Source organism: Oncorhynchus kisutch, linkage group LG2, assembly GCF_002021735.2.
Source record: "Oncorhynchus kisutch isolate 150728-3 linkage group LG2, Okis_V2, whole genome shotgun sequence".
NCBI lineage: Eukaryota > Metazoa > Chordata > Actinopteri > Salmoniformes > Salmonidae > Oncorhynchus > Oncorhynchus kisutch.
In genome coordinates this window covers 30,638,543-30,664,049 of record NC_034175.2, presented here as the reverse complement: position 1 = coordinate 30,664,049, position 25,507 = coordinate 30,638,543, and the positions used below count along the sequence as shown (strand labels likewise).

The 25,507-nt window shown below is 44.0% G+C and overlaps 1 protein-coding gene across 10 annotated transcripts in view; it reads right to left on the bottom strand.

Moving 5' to 3' along the window:
• Positions 1–903: 903 nt before the first annotated feature.
• phactr4b (phosphatase and actin regulator 4b) overlaps positions 904–25,507 on the bottom strand; it is a 64,047-nt gene continuing 39,443 nt past the window's right edge. For 3 of the 10 annotated variants that reach the window (XM_020453208.2, XM_020453199.2, XM_031793101.1), the window contains 15 exons: positions 24,957–25,055; positions 24,811–24,855; positions 16,552–16,713; positions 16,126–16,206; positions 14,727–15,236; positions 12,128–12,484; positions 10,016–10,159; positions 8,369–8,894; positions 7,845–8,122; positions 4,096–4,321; positions 3,898–3,953; positions 3,389–3,450; positions 2,909–3,046; positions 2,660–2,736; positions 904–2,472 (listed from right to left, as the gene is read on the bottom strand). In XM_020453208.2, coding sequence (XP_020308797.2) covers positions 2,457–2,472; positions 2,660–2,736; positions 2,909–3,046; positions 3,389–3,450; positions 3,898–3,953; positions 4,096–4,321; positions 7,845–8,122; positions 8,369–8,894; positions 10,016–10,159; positions 12,128–12,484; positions 14,727–15,236; positions 16,126–16,206; positions 16,552–16,713; positions 24,811–24,855; positions 24,957–24,969 — 2,691 coding nt within the window. In that variant the 5' untranslated portion in view covers positions 24,970–25,055 and the 3' untranslated portion in view covers positions 904–2,456. Of the gene's footprint in view, positions 2,473–2,659; positions 2,737–2,908; positions 3,047–3,388; positions 3,451–3,897; positions 3,954–4,095; positions 4,322–7,844; positions 8,123–8,368; positions 8,895–10,015; positions 10,160–12,127; positions 12,485–14,726; positions 15,237–16,125; positions 16,207–16,551; positions 16,714–21,456; positions 22,958–24,810; positions 24,856–24,954; positions 25,056–25,507 lie in introns of those variants that run through there. The other 7 variants (XM_031793103.1, XM_031793104.1, XM_020453225.2 and 4 more) reach the window with 6 other exon arrangements.

The window sequence follows — 25,507 nt, the reverse complement described above, 5'->3', positions numbered from 1 at the left end:
AGTGTGGGTAGGCTGTGCAGGTAGGCTAGTCTACATGAGATTATTATGGATAAGAGTGAGAATATTTTAATTTGTCAAACAAGCAGTCAAGCATCATGTCACAAGAATAAGACCCGCAATATTTACAAACAAATGGCAGCATTTATAAAATTGTGCCGAAACTTCCTTTTTCGGTCACAGCTGTCATGATTTTTTTTATACGGTATGACTTACTCGCATAGAAACTGGATGTAAACGTGATTAGTCCTAGCAAAATTCTTGCTTGAGAAATATTGTTTTTCGAAAAAGCATTTACATTTTATTTGTATTTTTATGGAAATCTATTACAGTAAGGTACTAGTTACCCAGAAAGTATTTGATCTGTTTTCATATTAACTAGTCTAGATCCACTTGTAGGTTCTTGTGATTCAGCTATATGCCTGAATCCCAGATGAATGAGAGATGCACCATCTTGAATGACGAAGTCCCATCTTTCCCATTCATTTGGAATTACAGGATTTAGCTGGATCTTCACAATTGACGACAGGAGGTGGGATGTGGACTCAATCTAAATTAGGCAATTCATTCTGGAGTGAACCATCACTTTACTACAGTACAGCATGCACATATTTATTCACAAGTGAGCTATTAACGCCGCATTCAAGTGCTAGTCGGAAGTAGGAAACTCGAAGATGTTAGAGTTGCTAATTGTTTGAACGTGGCACGTGTAACTGCAAACAGTTATCAAGTCTTACTTTTCTTAGTTTCCTAGTTCCGACTAGCACGTGAACGCGGCATAAGTCCAACAACAAGACAAAAAGTGTGATTAAGGTTTTGAATTATAGTTTACTATTTATAGTCAGTTACTAAAATTCTACATTTCATTTTAAAAAACGAGTAAAACTGAACAGGTACACTTAGAAATTCCCATTGTTGTAGTGTTTAATTATATAGTAATATTTTGTGCTTAGAAAAATAGCAACATATAATACTTTACTATATTTAACATTTATTTTCAAATAATAAGGAAGAAAAAGATACACAACAGTAACCTAAATGCATCTGTACAGCAAAGGACCCTGTAATCTACTGACCAGAAGCATGATACATTTCTCCAGATAAAAAAGCATTTTCCTGACAAAATGATTCCCAGTCAACCATAAAATGCACTAAATTGTTTTTTCATGTTTGATTAATCAAATCCTGATCTACGCTAACTGCACTTTGATACATTCTCTAAAGATGTGTAACATTTAAACTTTTATTTCATTTAAGATGCCATCATGATCTTAGCATTTTTAAACAGCTATTATTTGCAGCATTGCATGGTTTGACCTATGTAGAGAAGTACAAAAACAATCTAATAAAAAAGCGTAAATAAAAAAAGAATCATGTATTGATTCAATAATTGCACTGTGTGTTGGCTCATGCAGCGAATTGAAGAAATCTGCGACATGAAAAACCAGCATTCTACTGTCAGCATGGGGATCAGTGTCTGGCAAAAAAAGAGCGAAACAAATAAAAAGAATAGCACACCAACTACCTCCTCATTGTGTTCTTTCCTATGACTAGTATCAGCTCAAATGCTCACCCCAACGTTACAGCCAAATATACAAATACAGGCAGGGCAGGCTAGCGGTTAAGAACGTTAGGCCAGTAACCAAAAGTTAGCTGTTGCGAATCCCCAAGCCGACTAGGTGGGGGAAAAAAATCTGCTGATGTGCCCTCAAGCAAGGCACTTAACCCTAATTGCTCTTGTAAGTCGCTCTGGATAAGAGCGTCTGCTAAGTAACTAAAATGTAAAAATGCACACTACAAAACAGGTTCAAATAAAAGCAGTAATTTATGTTGTGATCAAAATATTATGCATTACAGTTGTCATTATTAGAACTCTCCAAAGTTTCAGTCTAACAAATCACAGAAATCTATACACAATTATCCCAGAGCTTTTCCAGTCTTGGGGAACGGCAAATCCCACAGTCGTATTCCTCCTCATCCTCTTTCTGCAGCTTCCTCTCTAACATGTATTATCACTGTGTTTATTATTGTAGCTGTCATTATTAGGACTATTATTACTGTAATGTTATTACATTTACATCTCTGCAACATGGGTTAACTGTGCCATACAGAGTAAAAGCAGAAAAAAGGCAAAAGGTCATTGTCAGTGGAACCAAGTTCCTGAGGGATAACACACATTGGCAGTGGCTCCCAGTCAGTCCTCTCGGTCAAGCCCCTCTGCCAGCTCTCCACTTTGTTGGCACTTGGTTCCCCCTAATGTCCGGGAGAAATACTGCATCTGGTCCTCAGTCCCCCTGTTTTCAGTTCAGTCAATTCTAGGGCCTTCCTTGATGATCTGTACCTTACATTCAGCAACATAAAAAGGCAGTCTGTTTAGGGAGCACCAAGACCCTACGACTCCTCTCCAGAGACTCCGCCAGCCACTGGTTAAGAAAGTGCTTTCCAGTATGGGGTGGATGCTAAGGCCGGTGGAACCTAAAGAAAGGGACATCAATGATAATTTGATCAATCACGACAACTCAACATATCAAAAAGGTATTTATCATGGCTGTAAGAGCTGCCAATTAAAGGGATCGAAACATATGTCTTAGTATGTTAATTCAAGATCTATATTATGGAATGGTGTATATAACTTCATGTTGTCCATAAGCTGAGGAAGTACCTTGTGTAGATCCTACTGTCTTCATGAACCTCCATTTCAGAGCTCTTAAAGTCATTGAGTTCCTTCCGAATGGCAGCCTGGACAGAGGGGAAATGAATATAGTGAAGACTTGCGTAAAGCAGCATCTAAATACTAAAGTAGAGACAGAAATATATACTTCCTTTACTGGGCAATAAGATATACTGGTGTCAATAAATAAGTGCATTACAAGCCGTGATTTAGGGAGCTATGAGTGACAGCTGATTGTACCTTGTCGGCGGGTGTTAGCTTGGTCCAGGGCTTGTCCGCTCGCCGATCGTAATCATTGGCTGTGGTGACCTCCACATACTCGTGGAAGCGCAAGATCTTTCTGGCCTGAAGCTCAGCAACCGTGGGCCTCTGACTCAGCTAGAGGAGTTGTATAAAGAGTTTAAAGGGATACCTTCAGGATTTTGGCAATGATGAGTTTTATCTACTTCCCCAGAGTCAGATTAATTTATGTTCAGTATGAATGAAGTTAGAGGTAGTTTTGCGAGCCAAAATGGTATCCACAAGTTCATCTGAATCTGGGGAAGTAGATAAAGGGCCTCATTGCCAGTCTCCCTTGAATAAGACTACCTTCCATTTTCTCTCAGCTCGTTTTATAAAAATTCACTCTAGTTAATCCTCTATATGTAAATGTTCTGTTAAATGAGAGAACTATCTTATTACAGGTAACAGTGGTGTGTGTGTGTGTGTCACTGGTCTTACCTTCCTGGTGAGCCTACGTTTGATCTCTCGGACCTCTGCCTGCCTGTCTACCTGGTTCTTGGCTGGAAAGGAAAGAGAGAGCAAGTCAAACCAATGTTTAGAACCCTGTACAGACATTCACCAAATTGTGCAATTGTTGTCTATTCACAAAGATTGGATTTTCCAATGGGACTTAACAAAGGTACTAGGTACAAATCAGAAGTACACCAACATAATTTTTTTCTTCTAATCCACCATGATAAGAAGTGGCCTCATGCTCTTGAAATGTGGCCTCATCTATATAAATAACAAGAATCCTTACTGAGAGAGAAATACCAGTGGGGATTGATCAGTGATTAGGTGAAAACTTAGGCCCCATTCTAATTCCATAAAAGTGCATTATTCAAGGACGGGAGGAAGGAAGTTCTCTGATTAGACGTGATCAGACAGGTGAAGGCAAGGGCTTCACGCCTCCACCACTAAGCTTTCACCTGTTGAAAAAATTGTGATGGGGAGTTGGAAAGACTTACGTTGAAGGATGTTTCTCTGCTCCAGCTCCTCTGCACTGGGTCTCTGGCTGAGACGCCTAGAGGATAGAAGTTAGAATATCAGTATCACATCAATCTTGTGTTAGATTTGGTGTGTGTATATGTGGAGAGAGAAAAGAGAGAAAGAGAGAGAAAAGCGAAAAGAAAATGATAGTGAGACTGTGTGGCTTTATCTATTACCTTGTGAGTGCAGAGCCTATTTGTGTGCGTATGGCCTCCCATTGCTCCCTGCTCTGCCACGTCAGCCCTGTTGACCCTTGGTGTGTGTGTCCTGGTGTGTGTCCCGGAGTGCATCGTTCGGTGTGACCGCTGGACTTGTCCTCTCGAGCATGTTTCTCTGGGGCGTGTCGGTTACTCAGTTTCAAAGCTAAAGTGTCTTTCCTTCTGACCCTGCTGGCCAAAGCACCTGAACAAGAACCACAGAGAGATGGAGTCAGGTATACAAAGATATACAGTACCAGTCATTAGTTTGGTCACACATACTCATTCAAGGGTTTTTATTTGTACTATTTTATACATTGTAGAATAATAGTGAAGACATCAAAACTATGAAATAACACATCTGGAATCATGTAGTAACCAAAAAAGTGTTAAACAAAACAAAGTATATTTTAATGTTTGAGATTCTTCAAAGTAGCCACCCTTTGCCATATTGGTAGCTTTGCAAACTCTTGGCATTCTCTCAACCAGCTTCACCTGGAATGCTTTTCCAACAGTCTTGAAGGAGTTCCCACATATGCTTCAGTCTGCGATCCAACTCATCCCAATTGGGTTGAGGTCGGGTGATGCTTCAGTCTGCGATCCAACTCATCCCAATTGGGTTGAGGTCGGGTGATTGTGGAGGCCAGGTCATCTGATGCAGCACTCCATCACTCTCCTTCTTGGTAAAATAGCCCTTACACAGCCTGAACGTGTGTTGGGTCATTGTCCTGTTGAAAAACAAATTATAGGCCCACTAAGCGCAAACCTGATGGGATGGCGTATTGCTGCAAAATCCTGTGGTAGCCATGCTGGTTAAGTGTGCCTTGAATTCAAAATAAATCACGGACAGTGTCACCAGCAAAGCACCCCTACACTTCCTCCTCCAAGCTTCACGGTGGGAACCACACATGCGGAGATCATCCGTTCACCTACTCTGCATCTCACAAAGACACAGCAGTTGGAACCAAATATCTCAAATTCAATTCAGATCAAATTTGATTTGTCACATACACATGGTTAGCAGATGTTAATGTGAGTGTAGCAAAATGCTTGTGCTTCTAGTTCCGACAATGCAGTAATAACCAACGAGTAATCTAACCTAACATTTCCATAACTAATACCTTTATACACACACAAGTGTAAAGGGATAAATAAAATGTACATACAGATATATGAATGGGTGATGGTACAGAACGGCATAGGCAAGATGCAGTAGATGGTATAGAGTACAGTATATACATATAAGATGAGCAATGTAGGGTATAAACATAAAGTGGCATAGTTTAAAGTGGCTAGTGATACATGTATTACATAAAGATGGCAAGATGCAGTAGATGAAAGAGTACAGTATATACATATACATATGAGATTAGTAATGTAGGGTATGTAGAGTACTTCTGTCCTATTCGGTGTCCTGTGTGAATCTAAGTGTGCGTTCTCTAATTCTCTCCTTCTCTCTTTCTTTCTCTCTCTCGGAGGACCTGACCCCTAGGACCATGCCCCAGGATTACCTGACATGATGACTCCTTGCTGTCCCCAGTCCACCTGGCCGTGCTGCTGCTCCAGTTTCAACTGTTCTGCCTTCTTATTATTCGAACATGCTGGTCATTTATGAACATTTGAACATCTTGGCCATGTTCTGTTATAATCTCCACCCGGCACAGCCAGAAGAGGACTGGCCACCCCACATAGCCTGGTTCCCCTCTAGGTTTCTTCCTAGGTTTTGGCCTTTCTAGGGAGTTTTTCCTAGCCACCGTGCTTCTACACCTGCATTGCTTGCTGTTTGGGGTTTTAGGCTGGGTTTCTGTACAGCACTTTGAGATATCAGCTGATGTACGAAGGGCTATATAAACACATTTGATTTGATTTGATTTGATGTAAACATTATATTAAGTGGCATTGTTTAAAGTGGCTAGTGATTTTTCCCCCCATCAATTTCCATTATTAAAGTGGCTGTAGTTGAGTCAGTATGTTGGCAGCAGCCACTCAATGTTAGAGGTGGCTGTTTAACAGTCTGATGGCCTTGAGATAGAAGCTGTTTTTCCAGTCTCTCGGTCCCTGCTTTGATGTACCTGTACTGACCTCGCCTTCTGGATGATAGCGGGGTGAACAGGCAGTGGCTCGGGTGGTTGTTGTCCTTGATGATCTTTATGGCCTTCCTGTAACATCGGGTGGTGTAGGTGTCCTGGAGGGCAGGTAGTTTGCCCCCGGTGATGCGTTGTGCAGACCTCACTACCCTCTGGAGAGCCTTACGGTTGTGGGCGGAGCAGTTGCCGTACCAGGCGGTGATAGAGCCCGACAGGATGCTCTCGATTGTGCATCTGTAGAAGTTTGTGAGTGCTCTTGGAGACAAGCCGAATTTCTTCGTTCTTCACAACGCTGTCTGTGTGGGTGGACTAATTCAGTTTGTCCGTGATGTGTACGCCGAGGAACTTAAAACTTACTACCCTCTCCACTACTGTCCTGTCGATGTGGATAGGGGGGTGCTCCCTCTGCTGTTTCCTGAAGTCCACAATCATCTCCTTTGTTTTGTGACGTTGAGTGTGAGGTTATTTTCCTGACACCACACTCAGAGGGCCCTCACCTCCTCCCTGAAGGCCGTCTCGTCGTTGTTGGTACTCAAGCCTACCTAATTTGGACTCATCAGACCAAAGGACAGATTTCCACCGGTCTAATGTCTATTACTTGTGTTCCTTGGCCCAAGCAAGTCTCATCCTCTTATTGGAGTCCTTTAGTAGTTGTGACTTTGCAGCAATTCGACCATGAAGGCCTGATTCACACAGCCTCCTCTGAACAGTTGATGTTGAGATGTGTCTGTTACTTGAACTCTGTGAAGCATTTATTTGGACTGCAATTTCTGAGGCTGGTAACTGTACCTCTGCAGCAGAGGTAACTCTGGGTCTTCCTTTCCTATGGCGGTCCTCATGAGAGCCAGTTTTATCATAGCGCTTGATTGGTTTTGCAACTGCACTTAAAGAAACTTTCAAAGTTCTTGAAAATTCCCACATTGACTGACCTTCATGTCTTAAAGTAATGATGGGCTGTTGTTTCTCTTTGCTTATTTCAGCTGCTCTTGCCATAATATGGACTTGGTCTTTTTTACCAAATGGGACTATCTTCTGTATACCACCCCTACCTTGACACAGCAAAACTGACTGGCTCAAACGCATTAAGGAAAGAAATTCTACAAATTAATTTTAACAAGGCACACCTTTGAATTTAAATGCATTCCAGGTGACTACCTCATGAAGCTGGCTGATAGAATGCCAAGAGTGTGCAAAGCTGTCATGAAGGCAAAGGGTGGCTACTATAAAGAATCTCAAATATAAAATATATTTTGATTTGTTGAACACTTTTTTGGTTACTACATGATTCCATATGTGTTATTTCATAGTTTTGATGTCTTCACTATTATTCTACAATGTAGAAAGAAAAACCCTGGAATGAGTAGGTGTGTCCAAACTTTTGACTGGTACTGTATAGGTATCATGTGTGGCTCAATTGGTAAGAGTGCAGTGCTAACAATGACAAATGAGGGGTAAATTCCCGCAGGGATCAATAGTCACATACAAAAAGTGTATGTGCTCACTCTACTGTAATTCACTAAAATGTGTCTAAAATGTGTCTGATAGGTGGCATATATACTTTTACAGTATTTTAAAGATGCTGCTATATCTGAGTATAAATGTTTATCCATAAAGCAATTCACGTGAGACAGAGATACATACTGGGTGGAGGCTCATCCTCCTCATCCTCGTCTGAATCTTCATCTTTATAGAGCACTGGCCCGTCCGAGTCGCTGTCGTCCCTTTGCAAGTCCTGCTGTTCTTCCTCCTCCTCCTCCTCCTCACTGCTGTTGGGTCCCTCAGGGATGACATTGATGCTGGGCTCTCCCACCATGCACCTCCTGCTCCGTGGCTCCAGCTCTGGCTGGGGGAGCTCCCCATCATACTCCTCCTCCTCCTCTTCTTCATCATCCTCCTCCTCCGAGTAGTCATCCTCAGCCCTGATAGCGTGAGAAATGGAGCGATGGAGATCAGATGAGTTTTCAACAGAAATAGGAAAAGCCGTCAGTCACATATCATTATTGATGATAATAAATCTGATAATAAATCATTGGCATCACAGAAAGATTGTGTGGCTAGATCCTTTCATACAAGGTCTTGCCAACTTTACATCTATTGTTTCAGGTGTGATTTTTACTCAAGTCTAGAACATGGAGGAAATACCCATAGTGACATATAGGACTCACAGTTTCAGAGGCTGGATGCTGACGGCTAGGGGCCGGCTGCGGTCCCCCTGGTACTCAGGCGGTGTCTCGAAGAGCAGGGAGTGAGCTGAGCGCTGGGAGCCGTCGGGATGTGGCTGGGCCGGGCCGGGGCTGGACAGGGCCCTCTGGATCATGATGTGCAGGGGGACGGGGGCCGGCCGCTGGGGGGGCTCACTGGTGGGGCTGGGGGGGTCAAAGAGCAAGGGCTGGGGGATGGGATGTTGGTAGGAGTGCTGGTGGTGGAGGTAGTGCGCTTGCAGATGCTGGCGGGGGGGAGAAGGGGGGATGTGGTTGGGTAAGGGCGGGGACGGGGGAGGCATCTGGAAGCCTGCTGAGTGGTTATGATGGTCCTCAGGAGAAAGAAGGGAAGGGGAGGGGGTGGAAACAGACTGGGTGGACGCAGACGGGTCCTCCGGGTTGCGCTTTGTGACAGGGGTGGTCCTCTTGGGGGGCATCGGTGGGGAGGGCTTAGTTGGCACCAGTCTGGTACCGGCCTGGGTGAGGTTGCCTGTGTGATGGAGAAACAGTTTATTGAATGTGTCACACACTGATAAACACACGTTCACTTACTTTATTAACCTATATCTGGGCTTTCAACTGCAGATCAAGTGAGTGCACAAGCTTGTTAACGTCTCCATTTACATGTAAGATCGAGCCCAAGTAACATGGGTGAGTGCACATGAATGGATATACACACCCAGATCACATGACTGAGTCCACATGAATGCATAGGTCCACAAACCCAGGTCACATGACTGGGTCCATATGAGTGCATTCGACAGGGTCTTACATTACAAATGGGTGCATGTGGCAATCAAGGTTACAGTGAGGGTTTGAATAAGTACACATGCACTAGAACACACGCAGACCATATACAGATCGAATTGGCCAGTATGCATCCATCGCTTCTTAGCATCTCTGAACTGAGAATTATGAAAAAAAACTCTGTTCAACCAAGCTGGAATAGACATTTGCGATTGCATGCAAACCTTTAAATATGTAAGCTCAATGCAGTTGCTGGTGAATGTGTCAACATGAAATAGCTTTAAAATACAAAGCCATGGAGACATACTGCATTGGAGTACAATAGATCATAGCAGCAGACTGATTGAGCGCCAGACATGAAGCATACTGGAGAGTCAAGTCCCTTCTCTCCTCTCTCGCTCCAGAGCAGATGTGTGGATTAGCCTTTATGGGGCAGCCTGGTCTGCGCTGGGCTGCCACAGGTAGCCATCACGGGAGACACTCAGTTACTCCCCCATTCACATGCCAGAGGTAGTAGTACACATATGGTGGTCAGACGCCCACGTACACCCACTTACACGCACACATCACTCAACCTTGTTACGCGCATGCAGCCTAACGTGGCATGAGCAGAAGAGAGCCCTCAATCCAGGCCGTTATAGGTTAGTCCATCAGTTGCATCCAGGTAGCGTTTGGCATGAGGCTTTTCAAGTCAGGATAATGAAATATGATGACGCAAGTAACCAGAAGGTTGACATTAACAGGGGTGTGGCATACAGCCACACATACAACGCAGGCTTGGGAAGACGTTAGAGAGACAAGGTGGGCACCGTTGCTGCGGCGATGCCAGTGAAGAGGGGCATTGGTGGGCATCCTTTGTTTTACCTGACCGCAGGCCCTTGCCATCCCGCCGGCACAGGTAGACAGGGAGGGACAGGTAGACATCATAGTCGCCCTCGCGTTTCCAGCAGGACCAGTAGAGGGGCAGTTGGGAGTCATTCTGGTTCTCACCCCCCTGTAGAGTGGAGGCTGGCAGGGGATGAGAGGCACGACACACAGGCCTTCAGCTCTCATATAGGCTGGCTGAATGTATACACTGTGTATAGGGTGACCAGACGTCCCTGATTACCAGGGACAGTCCCCAATTTTAGTGGCCTGTCCCCGGCTAGAGCTGCCCACCCCAAAATTATCCCCAATTATCCCTCAGAAAACAAGATGCAACTGTTGATAATGAGGTTTATATTCCAATAATCGAAACACTGTATCCAGTCAGATTTGCATGTACAAATTGTCTATCCCTGTACCAAACTTGTTTGACCATTTATGAGAACGTTTGATCATTGATACAAACATGTAACCACTGCATGAACAACCATGCCCACCAGGCTGCTAAACAAGTGAACCATTTCTTGTTAGAATTAAAACAAGTATTTGAAAGGAATATAGTGAAAATTGATAGTTAACTATAGTTCCATACCATTGTTTTTTATATATTTTTGCACAGCTAGCCCCATAAAAAAAAAATCCATGATTTTCATTTCTAATATCTGGTCACCTTAACTACACATACACCAGGATGGTGTTCATTTGGGCACACCGTAGCACAACATTTTAAATACAGTCCAGGAAGTCCTTCCTGGTATCAGGCAGTTTTTTTTTTTTACGTGTGGTGTCTAATGAACACGACCAAGGTGGATATGCTTACACTTAACGCACTACCAGCACCCAGAACAAGAGGGTTGAGGGGCTTGCCTGGGCTGTGAGAGGGGACTCAATGGGGAAAGTGAAGAGGTAATCAAAACTCCTTCAGTTTCGGGCCTCTAGGTTAGCTGGTGAAGTAATCACTCTGTACCTAGCTACCTGTTAGGAATTTTCCTAATTAACTAGTGGAATACTTTTGAAAACAGTCACTACTGGCTCAGCTAGCATTCATATATAGTTTGATATGTTTCAACAACAGCTAGGCAAGCAATGATTGCATATTCAGTATCATGTCGGATGAGATTTTAAATCTACAAGTATCCGATAACTTTTCCCAGTAGTTTATGATAACCTTGGTTTAAACATTACCTAACAAAATGCACTGGCTAAAATGCATTGTTGACAATAACGGAACGTATTGTAACTGTACCAAATTAAGAATGCAGCAAAGCAACTTCTTATTGCCGTTTCTCCTTCCTGCTACACCAGGAAAAGTCCCCATTGTTCAGAGTATTCTATGCCACCTCTTTAAAAAATCCGACATGGTTTAATACATCAGAATTGTTTACATAATGTGAGAGCTGAAATGTCTACATACATTCTAGAACGTACATATGAAATAGCTTGAAAGACTGTAGGTGGCAAATAGGTGACACGAGTGCATGGCAAATGACTTCCAAGCCTATCAGCTCCAGGCTAAACCAACCAACCTACATGTAAAAATGACACAGGAAACTAGAGGGAATATATACAAAAAATGTGTTTAAACAGTCCTAAGGTAATAGGAGTATCAGATCTCAAAGAGAACAGTGAATAAAGTCGGGCTCCCCTGACAAGAAACACCCCTGGTAAAAACAATAATAATATTACCTCCGTAAGGAGCTGAGCAGAGATACAATGCCAGGGAAAATCTGCTCTGCTGCTGCTGTCTAAAATAGTTCAGTTTTATTAAGTTATCGTCTAGGGAACAGCTGCTGGAGCCGCTGGGATAACATCATTATAAAGATGAGCGGAAAAGTGTGTGTGTGTGTGAGAAATAGAATGCGCGCAACGTGCACATGTCCCTTGTAGTAACGCCTATGCATGTAACGTGAGTCTTCTGCAGACATGTATGCATGTGACACTTAACTACATGTTACGCGAGGAAGCTCCACTGAGTGAATGTGTGTGTGTGTTTTGATGCAAGCTGCACCTGGTCTACTCTGGCATCTCATAAGCTAATTCTGCCATCCCGTGATTAAACAGGCAGCTGCGGTCCCTACTACTACAATCACCACAACTAGTACTACTACTCACCCAACATGGCAGCATTAACGCCCCTGTTGACGGGCTTGGGCAGGGGGAGGGGAGGCTGCTTGGTCGCCTGGGGGGTGGAGGATGGAGCGAAGGACACTACTGCTGAAGATTGGGGGTTGGCGCCTGCAGAGGAGACAGTTCGGGCAGGCATTGCAACTGCAGAGGAAGAAGAGGAGGAAGAGTACGTGGTTGCAGGGTGGTTGGATGGGGTGTGGGATGAGGGTGACCCTTCGCTGCCGGGCTCGGGGGTGGAGCTCATCAGCCACTTGGGGGGCATAACGGACTGTTTGGGGGACAGAGACTCTCGGAGAGTGTCCCGCAGCAAATCTGGGTCAGGAACAAAATGGCTCTCTGATTCTGCAAAACACACAGCACACAAAACACGTTACATACATGTGTTAAAGAGCACTATACATTTAATAACTAATCATCATCATGAGAGACACATGAGCGCATTTGTGTCAAAGACCGCACACACAACAACTCACTACACACTGCTAGCCTTTTTTGGGTCCCTAAAAAACAAATGTTTCAGTCTTGGGTTGAAGCACTGAGCCAATTTGTGCCATTCACTCAGTCACTCTAGTGTGTGTGTGTGTGTGTGTGTGTGTGTGTGTCAAAACACTTGTATGAGATTGTCATTATCAGGGGATCAGCTGTGTAGATAAACAGTGCTGTAATTACAGTACTAAACCCACATTCCCCTAGCCCTCCACCCTGCTTCTTATTATCCCACGCCATTCCTCAAAGCTGAAGTTTATTTATAGACATGTCCTTCTCACATGCTGATGTCACAGAGAAAATAGGAAATAGTGCCTTCAGAAAGTATTCACACTCATTTACTTTTTTCAAATTTTGTTGTGTTACAAAGTGGGATTAAAATGTGCCCTTTTTTGACAATGATCTACACAAAATGCCCTAATGTCAAAGTGGAAGAAAAATTTGAACAATTTTTTTAATGGAAAATAAAACCATAATATATCTTCATTAGATAAGTATTCAACCCCTAAGTCAATACATTAATCACCTTTGGCAGCAATTACAGCTCTGAGTCTCTGGCACACCTGGATGGTACAATATTTATCCATTATTATTTAAATTATTCAAGCTCTGTCAAGTTGATCATTGCAATTTCCAAGTCTTGCCACAGAGCCAATTTAAGTCAAAACTGTAACTAGGCCACGAAGGCACATTCAAGGTCGTCTTAGTAAGCAAGCCCAGTGTACATTTTGGCCTTGTGTTTTAGGTAATTGTCCTGTTGAAAGGTGAATGTGTCTCCAAGTTTCTGTTGGAAAGCAGACTAAACCAAGTTTTTCCTCTCAGACTTTGCCTGTGCTTAGCTCTATTCCATTTCCTTTCATCCTAAAAAAAAAACTCTAGTCTTTGCCGATGACAAGCATACTCATAACATGATGCAGGCACCATGCTTGAAAATATGAAGAATGGTACGCCGTGGTGTGTTGGATTACAGGTTTCCTGAACAGGCTTCCTTCTTTGCATTCTGTCATTTATGTTAGTATTGTGGAGTAACTACAATGTTGTTGAGCCATCCTCAGTTATCTCCTATCACAGCCATTAAAATCTCAACTCTAACAGTTTCCTTCCTCTCTGGCAACTGAGTTAGGAAGGGTGCCTGTATCTTTGTAGTGACTTATTTTGGCTTGCCATTACAAAAGGTTTGAACATTTATTGACGCAAGACTATTCAGCTTTTCATTTTTCTAGAAACACATTTCTAGAAACACAATTCCACTTTGACATTATGGGCTATTGTGTGTAAATCAGTGACACAAAATATACATTTTATCCATTTAAAATTCAGGCTATAACAACAAACAGAGAAAAAGTCAAGGGTGTGAATACTTTCTGAAGGCACTGTAGGTCAGAGAAAACCGAGGGAGAGGTAAAAGGGGAGAAAAGGAGAGGGAGAGAGAAAGCGAGAAGATTAATATATAAATCAGGGAGAGTATAAGATCTAAAAGAAACAAGACACTACAGACCATTTAGCTCAGTGTGTAATAGCTGGAATGGTATCAATTAGCTTTAGCTCTTCAGCAGGGTTACGGTTGAGCTGACAGGCATTAGCTTTTAAGGACAGGAATGGTTAAAACGATAATGCCGCATTAATTACGAAAGGAGGAGAGGATGAGCTAGTCCCCCTATTCCCTTCGGCTCCCGAATAAGACGCATAGCTGGAGCAGGACTCTGGGGAGCAAAGAGGCTCCGATCTATATCTGGGGCCAAACCAGAGGACTGAAGAGGAGGAAGATTGACTGGAGAGAGGGCAGTCAGAAAACCAGGCTCCAGGTAGAAGTTGCCCTTATGCAAAGATCTAGGATCAGCTGATCGTTTTCAAATCTTCCATTAGGGGGAAAACACAAACCTTAGATCAGTGGACAGCTTCACCCTACTCCACAGAATAAGGCCGCGTGTGTGTCAAATCAAATTTGATTGGTCGCATACACATATTTAGCAGATGTTATTGCGTGTGTAGCGAAATACTTGTGTTCCTAGTTCCAACAGTGCAGTAATATCTAACAAGTCACAACAATACACACATATCTAAAAAGTACAATAATGTGTTGGTGTTAATAGCTCACCTCTACGGGCCCTTCCCTCCTCTGCGGACGCGTGCCGGGGGAGGGTAGGTTTCCATGCGGTCTCAGCAGGGCGGCGACTCCTACCGTCCTCTGATGGCGCCTTCTGCAGGCCCGGCCGCTTGTCTCCATCAGAAGGGTGGAGTCTGCCCCCGCGTCTACCCTCCTCCTGTCCCATCCCCTGCACCTGGACCATCGCCTGGCCCTGCCAGGCCATGTTAGACTTCCATTCCCCCTCCCCCTGGGACCCTCCACCTCCTCGCCGGCCCTCCTCCTGCTGCCCAGAGCCTCTGGGGCCACCCTGGCGGTCTATGTCCGGGGGGAATCGGACCCTGCGGTCCTCTATCTGGGGCAGCCAGGCTGGGTTAATCTTAAAGTCTGAGGGGTTCATCCCAAGGTCTGAGGGGGGTCTTGTCTGGTTTTCCTGCCCTCTGCCCCCTCCACCACCACCCACGGGCAGGGTGTGGCCATTCTTCACGTAGGACTGTTTGGGGCTGTGAGGATCGTCCCCTTCTGTCACAAAAATGGACACAAGCAGTGAGACTTTCCATACAGAGTCAATCACACATAAGAAGATCTATAAACTAGCACTACTTTGAGTCACTAACCAAGTGTGAGGGAGGGGTTAGTCAGAAATCTAACAAAGCCATTATCTCTACTCAAAATGTTCTGCAAATTTGAGTATAAATGGTCAAACTTAATTGGCTTGTTGAAATAGGGCACATGGACTTTTGGATTGGTTCCCTCTGTGCATCTGGACATGATTTCACAGGCCCCTTCAGAATGAGAGGTTTAGAAAGGTGTCCTAACTGCCAACCCCTTTGGACCAGAGCTCTGGCCATGGAGTGAAATATGTTTAATAAACGGGCCTCTGCAACACTGACGCCGGCAAAGCGAGTAAGAGCACAGAACACACTGACTTTAAAAGCTATTCCGCTGCAGGGCGCAATTCGTTCCACTTTCCCCAGCTCAAGAAAAACACCATGTAATTTTCTTCCCAAAATATATAGTTATACTGTTGAAAAGGAGCATGAGAGTGAATTTGACTTTCTTCAACTGCCATTGAGTGTGCTGAACTTGAAGCTGTTACTTATCGACTATGCTATCTGTGTAGGTGTGATAGCCCTGGACTTTTGTCTGATAAAGATAAAGCCATTTCCAATTTGCTCCCTCCCCCTTGGCTGCCATAACCCTTAAATGTTTGTAGATCTGAAGGGTCTGGATAGGTATATGCAGGGTAGTGGTGGAGCGTCCACCATGTTGCTTACACTTTACAGATATAGAAACATTGAAAATGTTAGGTGCAAGAGAAAGAAGTAGGGAGCCAACTGGAACTGGCTGATTGAGTCATGTGGTGATCAGGTGAGTGAGTGACATCACCAGTGGCAGCACGCACTCTTACCATTCTCTGAGAGCTCCTTCAGCACTCCCTGTTCTATAAGCTCCTGTCTCGGTCGCCTCATCGACATCTTTCTCTCCAGAACTGCCGTCAACACACAGAATTTAAGCCAGTGCATTAAGGCTTTAAGTTTTTTTCTTCAGATTTCTTCCAGATAGCATATAAAACCGAAGATAATATTTCAAATTTTTGTGTGTCATTTCACATTCCAGAAGTCAAAGATGTAAGTTTACAGATCTTCAGATAAAAAGGATATTATTCTAACCACTATAACAATTGTTTTGTTTAAGCAGACTGAACTGGACACACTGGAAAAGGCCATGGCATGTACATATCACCAGGAGACAGGAAAACACACTGAAAGGCGTTTGATAAAGATTGAATGCAACACATAAAAACTAACAAACACAATGAAGCTGGAACACAAACCTTCTGAAGTTTCCGTAAACTTCTCGCTGCTTTTCTTCTTCCTCCACTTCCATGGTTTGAAGATCTTGCCAAGGGTAGAGAACTTTCCCTTGCCCTTGCATGGGAGAGGGGTGCTGTCCCCATCTCCTTCCGTCGTGTTGTGCAGGTGGTCAACTTCATCAACTGGAGCAATGGAGTCAGAGAGAAAATAATGGAGATTCAAGAAACATTGTTGAAATATGACAACCATAACTGGGCATCTACAACATAACAGCAGCACAGAGAACAGAGGTAACCAGAGCCCTGACATTTTCACAGTAGCCTAGCTGAGCTCTAACTCAGGCGAGCAAAACCTTGTGCACCAGCTGCTGTTTAGCCTGGCCCATGCACTCAGAGTAAAGTGTAGTATTATAGCATTATCCTATAGCCTAACTGAGCTAGACTGACACCCATACACACTCAGAGTAAAGTGCAGAAGAACATTAGCCTAGCTATGCTAGACTGACACCCATATGCACCATGAGTAAAGAACATGGGAGGGCCAGGCTCATCAGGAAGATTATTATCTTTAGCTCAGAGCTCTGGGACTGTGTGTGCTTTGGCGGGGTGATGGTGAAAGCTCATGTACTCCTCCACACATTCACAACCAAGTCACCAACAGCTTTGGGAAGGGAGAGTCCCTCTTGCACTGGCCTCCGTCCATAGCTTCCCACAGTCTCACATTCCTCCCTACTGGGAGAATATTGTTATCAGCCTTTCAACACCAACAGGCTATGTGGAAGCACACACACACATTTTTCACGAACAAATACACCTTTAAAAATAATTTGGGAGGTAGGACTCGCTCTTTGGCCTGAGTGAGTCTCTTTCCAAGACACGCACAGACATCCAGCTGCCATGGTAACAGCTCAGCTGACTGACAGGCTGACAAGGTGCTGAGCTTCACAAGGCCTTTCACAGAACATCTCTGTGAGCCAGGTTCCTCTAAGGTTGAGGTTTTAATTCAGCAGACATAATATTTACTGTGTAGAAGGGCTGGGGCAAAACAACCAACCAGTCCCACAAAAACAGGATGTCCTGGCAATAACACTACAACAGCAATTCAGTTCACACATCAACGCACGCTTAAAAAATAACACTATTTTCCAGCTGCTGATAGGCAGAGGTAATAACATTATACAATACCTTCCTTCAAAAGACCAGAAGTGGAGGTATAGGAAACATGTCAAAAGGTGGAAATGGGCTCCAAAGCAGGGTCATGGAGGTTATATTACAGAGCTAGTCTACCTGGGTAGGAGCTCAGGGTCCAGCTTCCATGGTGGTGGGACTTGAGGCAACATGCCATGAGGAAGCAGAAGGTTGTGTTCAAAAACTCAAACTCTTGTCCCGAGTCGATCCCAACACCCTAGGTAGGGGAGGGGCTGGGGGCGTCTGTGACAGCGCAAAGACCCACAGCAGGCTGCTAAACCACATGCAGACAAAACATCAAAGTTCAGAGGCCAGCTCCAAACCATATACATCCAGCTCCTCAGGAAGTTACAAAAACCAGTGGATTCAGGTTATGATGTCCAAAGAACGAGTTGCTAAATGCAGTTGTCTGTAACACACACTCCCCTGGTTCTCCTACACTCAGGCACAGCAGGCTCTGGCAGAGCGGTCTGCCTCTGACAAGGAGAGCACGGCAGGAAGGCAGGTCAGCTAAAATCCACTCAAGCAGGACAAGTGCTGGTTGTGCTGGGCCGACACACTCCAGATCCACAGTGGGTTGACTGACTGATACTACCAGAAACACACAGCAGCAGAACATTCACTCCATTCAGCTGGTAGCAAGAAATACAGTTGATCTTATCACAGAGATTGGAAAGGTGACCAAATGGATCCTTCCTATACCCAAAAGGGTGCCTGAAGAGTGAGCGGAGGTCCGGTATGTGTAGGCTGTCTGCAGCTGTGTGACTCGGACAGAGGAAGGAGAGGGGGGGGGGGGGGGGGTGAGGTCTGGGAAACACAGGGAGGAAACAGCACTCCACCCTGATCCTAACGGTGACAGAACAAAGACAACCTCCACCCCTCACACATCTTAATGTACTGGACATGAAAAAAGAGAGCCTGTTTCAACTGATAGCCTGCATTGTAGGCTATAAAGCACACATGACATAATATTAAGTGATAATGCCCGAGAAGGCGGTGTTTGGAGGATATATTGGCACGGGTGTTAGCAAATTGTGCCAATATATCCTTCAAACATCGGCTTCGAGGGCATTCACACTTTTATACAATGGGTCACCAACATATTCAAATAATGATTGACATATTTTGATCAATTTATTCATACTATTTCATCCTTCCACAAGATATAGTCCTGACACAAATCTAGAGTTGCTACCCAAGCTGGCTGGTCGTTCATTCTATCGGTTCGGTTGCTGGAGACGTGACCCAGTTCAGTCTAAATGTTCCATTGCTGGCAACGTTCTTATCCCTTGCTTGCTAGCTAAGCAACTACGGCTAACTTACAGTGCAGGCAGAAGAACAGCAAAATAGCTGCACTTGAATTTGTTTAAACGCTTTTCTAGTGAAATTTATTTGTACGCATCCGTAAAAATGAGCTAATGAGCCACGATTTCGCCCGGCATAGAAAATGTGCTCACTTGTCAGGACACTGTTGTTCAGAAGAGCTAGCCAATAACACAGTTAACACAATCACTTCAAACTGAAGCTGGAAAGACTGCAAACTAGCTGCACTTCATTTTGTTTAACATTTTTTCAATTTACATTTCTTTGTATATATCCATAAAAATTATTCAAGCTGATTCATGATTTCGACTGGCTGAGAAACGCTGCCTGCCTGGCTGTCTCGTTCCGATTCCCGACACGTTCATTACTATGGGACAGCTGAAGATCAAATTTGAATATTGAAACAATGTTGCAAATGTCAGAGAGACAGAGAGCAAGGTTTATACAAATATCAGAGGTTGAAAACTAAATGTTAGTCAAAGAAATGTGAGATAACGTCTAGATGCTTTTTATAGTCGAGATCAAGTTTATAAATTGCCTTGCTGGGCTGATGAGACAGAAATCTGACAGCGCAATCCACTATGTCAAAACAAAGGACTCAGAGAGGTCTGGATGACAAGTTCAAAGTGAATGATGCAGTAACAGCCAGGATACCAGGCTAGACAGTTCTGTCCAATCAGGAAGCCAGCCCATCTAGAGCTTGCCAATAAGGAAACAGGGTCAGACTTGGTCGTCACTAGTTATGTTACATTCCCAAATAAATCGCTCCTCAACAGAAATAGGGAACTAACAAAATGAGCCACTGACAACCAGAACGAAACAGGTGGGGTTTTAAAATGGGTTCTGAAAGGCATCCATGGGGGTGCCTACTGACTGGGTGCTGGCCAAACAAACTTGAGTAGGGTCTTAAACACCCACCATGTGTAGTGGAACGGAAATGACTAGCTAGTGGCTGAAGTCTGACAATTTTTACGGCCTTCCTCTGACACCACCTGGTATAGAGGTCCTGGATGGCACGAAGCTTGGCCCCGGTGATGTACTGGCACTACCCTCTGTAGTGCCTTGCGGTCGAAGGCCGGGCAGTTGCCATACGAGGCAGGGATGCAACCCGTCAGGATGCTCTTGATGGTGCAGCTGCAAAACCTTTTGAGGATCTGAGGACGGCATGCTAAATCTTTTCAGTCTTCTGAGGGGGAATAGGTTTGGTCGTGCCCTATTCACGACTGTCTTGGTGTGCTTGGACCATGTTAGTTTGTTGGTGAGGTGGATGCCAAGGAACTTGAAGCTCTCAACCTGCTCCACTACAGCCCAGTCAATGAGAATGCGGGCGTGCTCAGCAACTGGACACGAATATTTGCAGGATAACCTTTTACCCGAAACGAGAAAAGTATTGCCAGGAGCAGGTTAGTACAATAGAGTTAATTAATATCCAGGTTTAGTCTCAGCCCCTTGACTTGCAGGAGCAGTCAGGTGAGCATGTGGTGGAGAGTTGTTTTAAGGGCCTCAGCAGTAGGCCCGCTGCCTCGAGCAGCCTGATCACTTACATAAGAGTCTGCTTCCGCAAGGAAAGCCCACCCTCTCCCTCACTTTACGTGTTTTGAAATGGCTAGTCACTTTGACTAGTCACTAGTGGGTGGTACCAGAGAGGTAATTCCAATACCTAAAGTTGTTGGTTGAAAAGATAGCCATTTCTAAACCTGGTTTTGTGTACTTGCACCTACACACTGGATCGGACTGGCTATCTGGCATTTCAAATGCCAGATGGGCTGGTTGATTTTTTGCCTAGTGTGCCTGTAACTTGTTATTGGCACACTAGGCTGATTACTCGCTGGTTGCCATACTTCATCTCTATAAAATAATAATAATAATACTACCCAATCTCTTAGGCTTAACCTCCATGGGATAACAGACCACAACAATACTGGGGGAAGGGGGATGCAATGGCTCCAAAAAAGCACATAACACCCTACACATTGACAGACAATCCTATTTCCAGTAATCCCTCAGAAAAATGTTTCAATATCTCAGTTTACTGCCACAAACAGTGAGGCATGCGTTTGTGCGGCTAATCTTTTTGTTTTGCACACATCACGTCAGAAGGGTATCCTGCACTCAGTAATGTGCGTGCACGCACACACAGCTGATATTCATCCACATGATCCCAGTGATTTTTAACATTTCCTGTGGTAAAGAGAGAAATAAAGTGTGCAACATTGTTGATTACACAATCTCCTGCCCCGCCTCTCCGTTGCCCTCTCTCTTTCGCAGCTATGATGTTGAAAAGAAATTAGAAAAACTGAACACTAAGGATCGTATTAGAATGCTTGAGTGGTGTAAAAAAAAAAAGGTACTTGTGTGTACTTGTGAGACTGATTATAGAGCATGCGTATGTGAGTGAGTAAACTAGAAACTCACCGCTACAGTGGATGTGTTGGTGTTGGTCCTGAGCTGGGGTCTCCAGAGGAAGGCTCTGTCCCATGATCCAGCCCCAGAGGGGCCTCTTTTCCTCTTTCTACCCAGGAATAGGCACTCCGTGCTGGGCAGAGGAGGAGCACACCTGGTCCACAGCTTGTTCAACCAAGTTCCCTGGTCTCCTCTTTCCCGGACACCTCTGTCTACTTTGCCAGAAACTCTGTGCGACTTTCTTTCCCCTCTGGTATACTCCTCCCACTCTCCCTCCCTCTTTTGGTCTCCGTAAGACCTACCCTCCCTGCTCCCTTGAAGTGCTCCCCACCCTCTCCCTTTCTCACTGACCCTCCCTCCTTGAGTCTCTGGCCAGTCAGCATTCACAGACAGATGCCTATCATTCCTTTGAGCTGCACTGGTGGTGTATAAATATGCGCTTGTATTTTAGTGTGTGTGTGTGTGTGTGTGTGTGTGTGTGTGTGTGTGTGTGTGTGAGAGAGTGACAGAATTTACCAACATTCTCTGGCTAACCTCTCGGGCTTTAGTCCTTCATATATGCCCACCACAGTGGGATCCTTCTTCACAGGATCTCTTTCCACTTTGAATGGGGCACTCAGCAGCTTAATAAACCAAACCAGTAGTAATGAAAGTAGTTTCAGCGGTGGGCTCTGACTGCTCATGTGACCTGACAGTGGCCAGATCCAGGTCAAAGGTTAAATAATGACATCCACTGAGGTATTCATATTCTGTCTCTATGGAGCCACCATATGGATGTACAGCATGAGCAGGGGGCTCCTAACAGCAACTCTGCCAGTAGGGCTGAGAGGTGTGAGTAGTCACAGAGAACTAAAAGGATGGGCCACTGTCCGAGAGAGAAACCACAAAAATTGGGAAAAAATATATAGAAAGTAGTACCTTCTCTCTCTCACTTCCGACATAAAAATGAAATTGTTTAAAGCTGGAAAACCAGAGCAGGTACAAAGCTACTGGCATGTCATTTGGCAGAGATATCTATTTCTATCTGTGCCCTCTATCAATGGAGATGTAGTTCAGATAGAGAAAGGAGGAAGTGTCTGCTCTGAGACCACACAGCATTCCATCAGCAGAAATGTCACTAGTACTGCTGAGGAGGTCATGGGGTGGCAGGTAGCCTAGTGGTTAAGAGCAGAAAGGTTGCTGGTCTAAATCCCGAGCTGACTAGGTGAAAAATCTGTTGACGTGCCCTTGAGCTAGGCACAACCCTAATTGCTCCAGTAAGTCGCACTGGACAAGAGCGTCTGCTAAAATGTAAAAGTGAAAAATTAATGCAATATGCTTCACAAAAGCCTTCTTTACATTCTCTTCCAGTCAGCACTCAAGAGCAATACTGAGACGATACTGGTTCGTTCAATGTCATTTCAGCAAGCCATGACAACCATGTTTACCTGGCCACTGTTTCAAATGCAAACTTTTAAGCATGAGAATGCATTACATAGGATATGAAGAAACAATACTCTGAGCCGCAGCTGCATACTATACTGAACAAAAATATAAACACAACATGTAAAGCATTGGTCCCATGTTTCATGAGCTGAAAGAAAAGATTCCAGAAATGTTCCATATGCACAAAAAGCTTGTTTGTTTCTCTCAAATTTGTGTACATCCTTGTTAGTGAGCATATCTCGTTTGCCAAGATAATCCATCCACGTGACAGGTGTGGCATATCAAGAAGCTGATTAAAAAGCATGATCATTACACAGTTGCACCTTGTGCTGGGGACAATAAAAGCCCACACTAAAAAGTGCAGTTGTCACACAACACAATGCCACAGCTTTTGAGGGAGCGTGCAATTAGTATGCTGACTGTAGGAATGTCCACCAGAATTGTTGCTGTAATGGATTGAAAACAAAGTCACTAAAAACAGACACCCCTTTATTATTATTTTTTAAACCAATTTGTTAATGTATTTGTCTGAATTCATCTAAAATTGTATATTCTACATACTTTAGCATTAGTAGTCCATTAGGCCTATAGATGGTGCTGTTGCACTGTGGTAGTCAGGAAAAACAGCTAGTTCTGGCCAAGTGCAAGTACCGTTCTTCAAAATAAAGAAAGCACCAGAACTTTGCAGATGTAAACTTGTCCGTTCTTTTTAACAGAACTTCCAAAAGTTCTAATAAAAAAAAAAATGTAATAACATGCAATTTAATAACTTTGTCAAGGTATTATCACGTTATCTGGAGTGTGGACGTGCATGAAAAAAATACGATTTTACGGTGGTGCCACTATCTTAAAGCTGAATGTAATTGTTGTCAGTTTTCTTTATTGGTAGCAGTTTGTAGAAAAACATTCAGTTATTTATGTTTTCATATATAAGTGTTTCTATTGTATGAACATGAAATACACTGTAGTTTTCATGTGAAATCATACAGTAAGACAGGGTTATTTGTGAAACATTTTTGAATTCTGCTTTAGGTAAAGTGGATTTATGCTCTGTATTTTAAAGTGTGCACTTGTTTGATGTTAATGTTTTAAAAGTACGAAGAAGAAAATAGACAATTGAACAAGTGAAAAAAAACATTCAGAATAAAGAAAACACCAGAACTATTTAGGTAACATTGCCAGAGAATTTAATGTTAATTTCTCTACAATAAGCCACCTCCAAGGTCACTTTGGGGACTATTATATTGGTTCCATTGTGCTAGGCAAGCTCAATCAAGCACAGCTAAAGTATTTGCTGATTTGAACAGATGAGGTCTCTGACCTTCTTGGGCTGTCTCTCTCGGGTAGGAGCATTTGGCCAGTAACCGAAAGGTTGCTGGATCGAATCCCAGAGCCGACAAGGTAAAAAAGTCTGTCGTTCTGCACCTGAACAAGGCAGTTAACCCCACTGTTCCCCAGGCACTGATGAAGTGGATGTTTATTAAGGCAGCCCTCCGCACCTCTCTGATTCAGAAGGTTTGGTTTAAATGCGGAATACACATTTCAGTTTTACAACTGACTAGATATGACCCTTCCTTTTCTCTGCTTCTGAAGATGGAGTCTGTAGTTGTACGGCCCTTTCTCACTGCCCCACATAAACTGGGCTTGCTTCCAGAAAGCAGGAGACAGAGCTGGGCCAATCCGCATGAGCCCGGAACCTGTCGACCTGGAAAACAGACTGGGCCAGGCCTCTTCAGCAGGCAGACGGAACTGAAGCTTAACACACAGACTGGTGCTAACAAGAAAGGGAGGGAGCCTGTCTCCCTTGCCTACAGCGGGCGCCATAGAGAACTGAGCTGTCTGCTGTGCGCCAAGTAGCAGCAAAAACAAACTGCCCATAAACACACCCAGGTCTATATTGCACTACTACACAAACCACAATGAAAAAGAAGCCAAACTTACCACGATTTTCCATTACAAGGTCTGAGGCGCAACAGTCAACGGTTCCTGAAAAAGAAGCGGCAACATTATTTATTAGCCTGCAGAGGTAAATGGCAAAAAGTCAACTTTAATGAGTAGCATTTATGTAAAACTGAAAAGATGTACACTGGAGAAGGTCATTGGTGTTGGAAGGTGGTGGTCTTCAGCAGCAGTCTGTGGGGAGAGGTTTCAGGCCTCCCTGGAGATGCCCTCTCGGCTCAGTCCCTCTGTCCAGAGAGAGCACAACACACAGTCAGTCACACACAGCTGGGAGGGGAGAGCATTTTACCAGTTTTAAATGGGGATTGATAAACAAGTGACATTCCACATAAAACAACACTTACATATTTAGAGTATTCACTGATGGCATCACTGACACGCAAACACACATTGTCTTGACGATTGTTTGAAAAATGAATTTTTTTCCCTCTTCAGATTTACATCCAAATCTGAATTCTAAGCTAGTTAATAAAAACAATTAGCAATGAACACATTGTGGTGTGTGGTAACTAAATATTAACTTGGGAAAAGAGTTAAAAGACATGCTCACACACGCACACACACACACACACACACACACACCTCTAGCTGCAGCTTGGTGTGACAGTGTCATAGCCAGGGGGACAATATTAAACCTTGGGAACAGAACGGGAGCACGTTCTCAATTTATTTTTAGTGT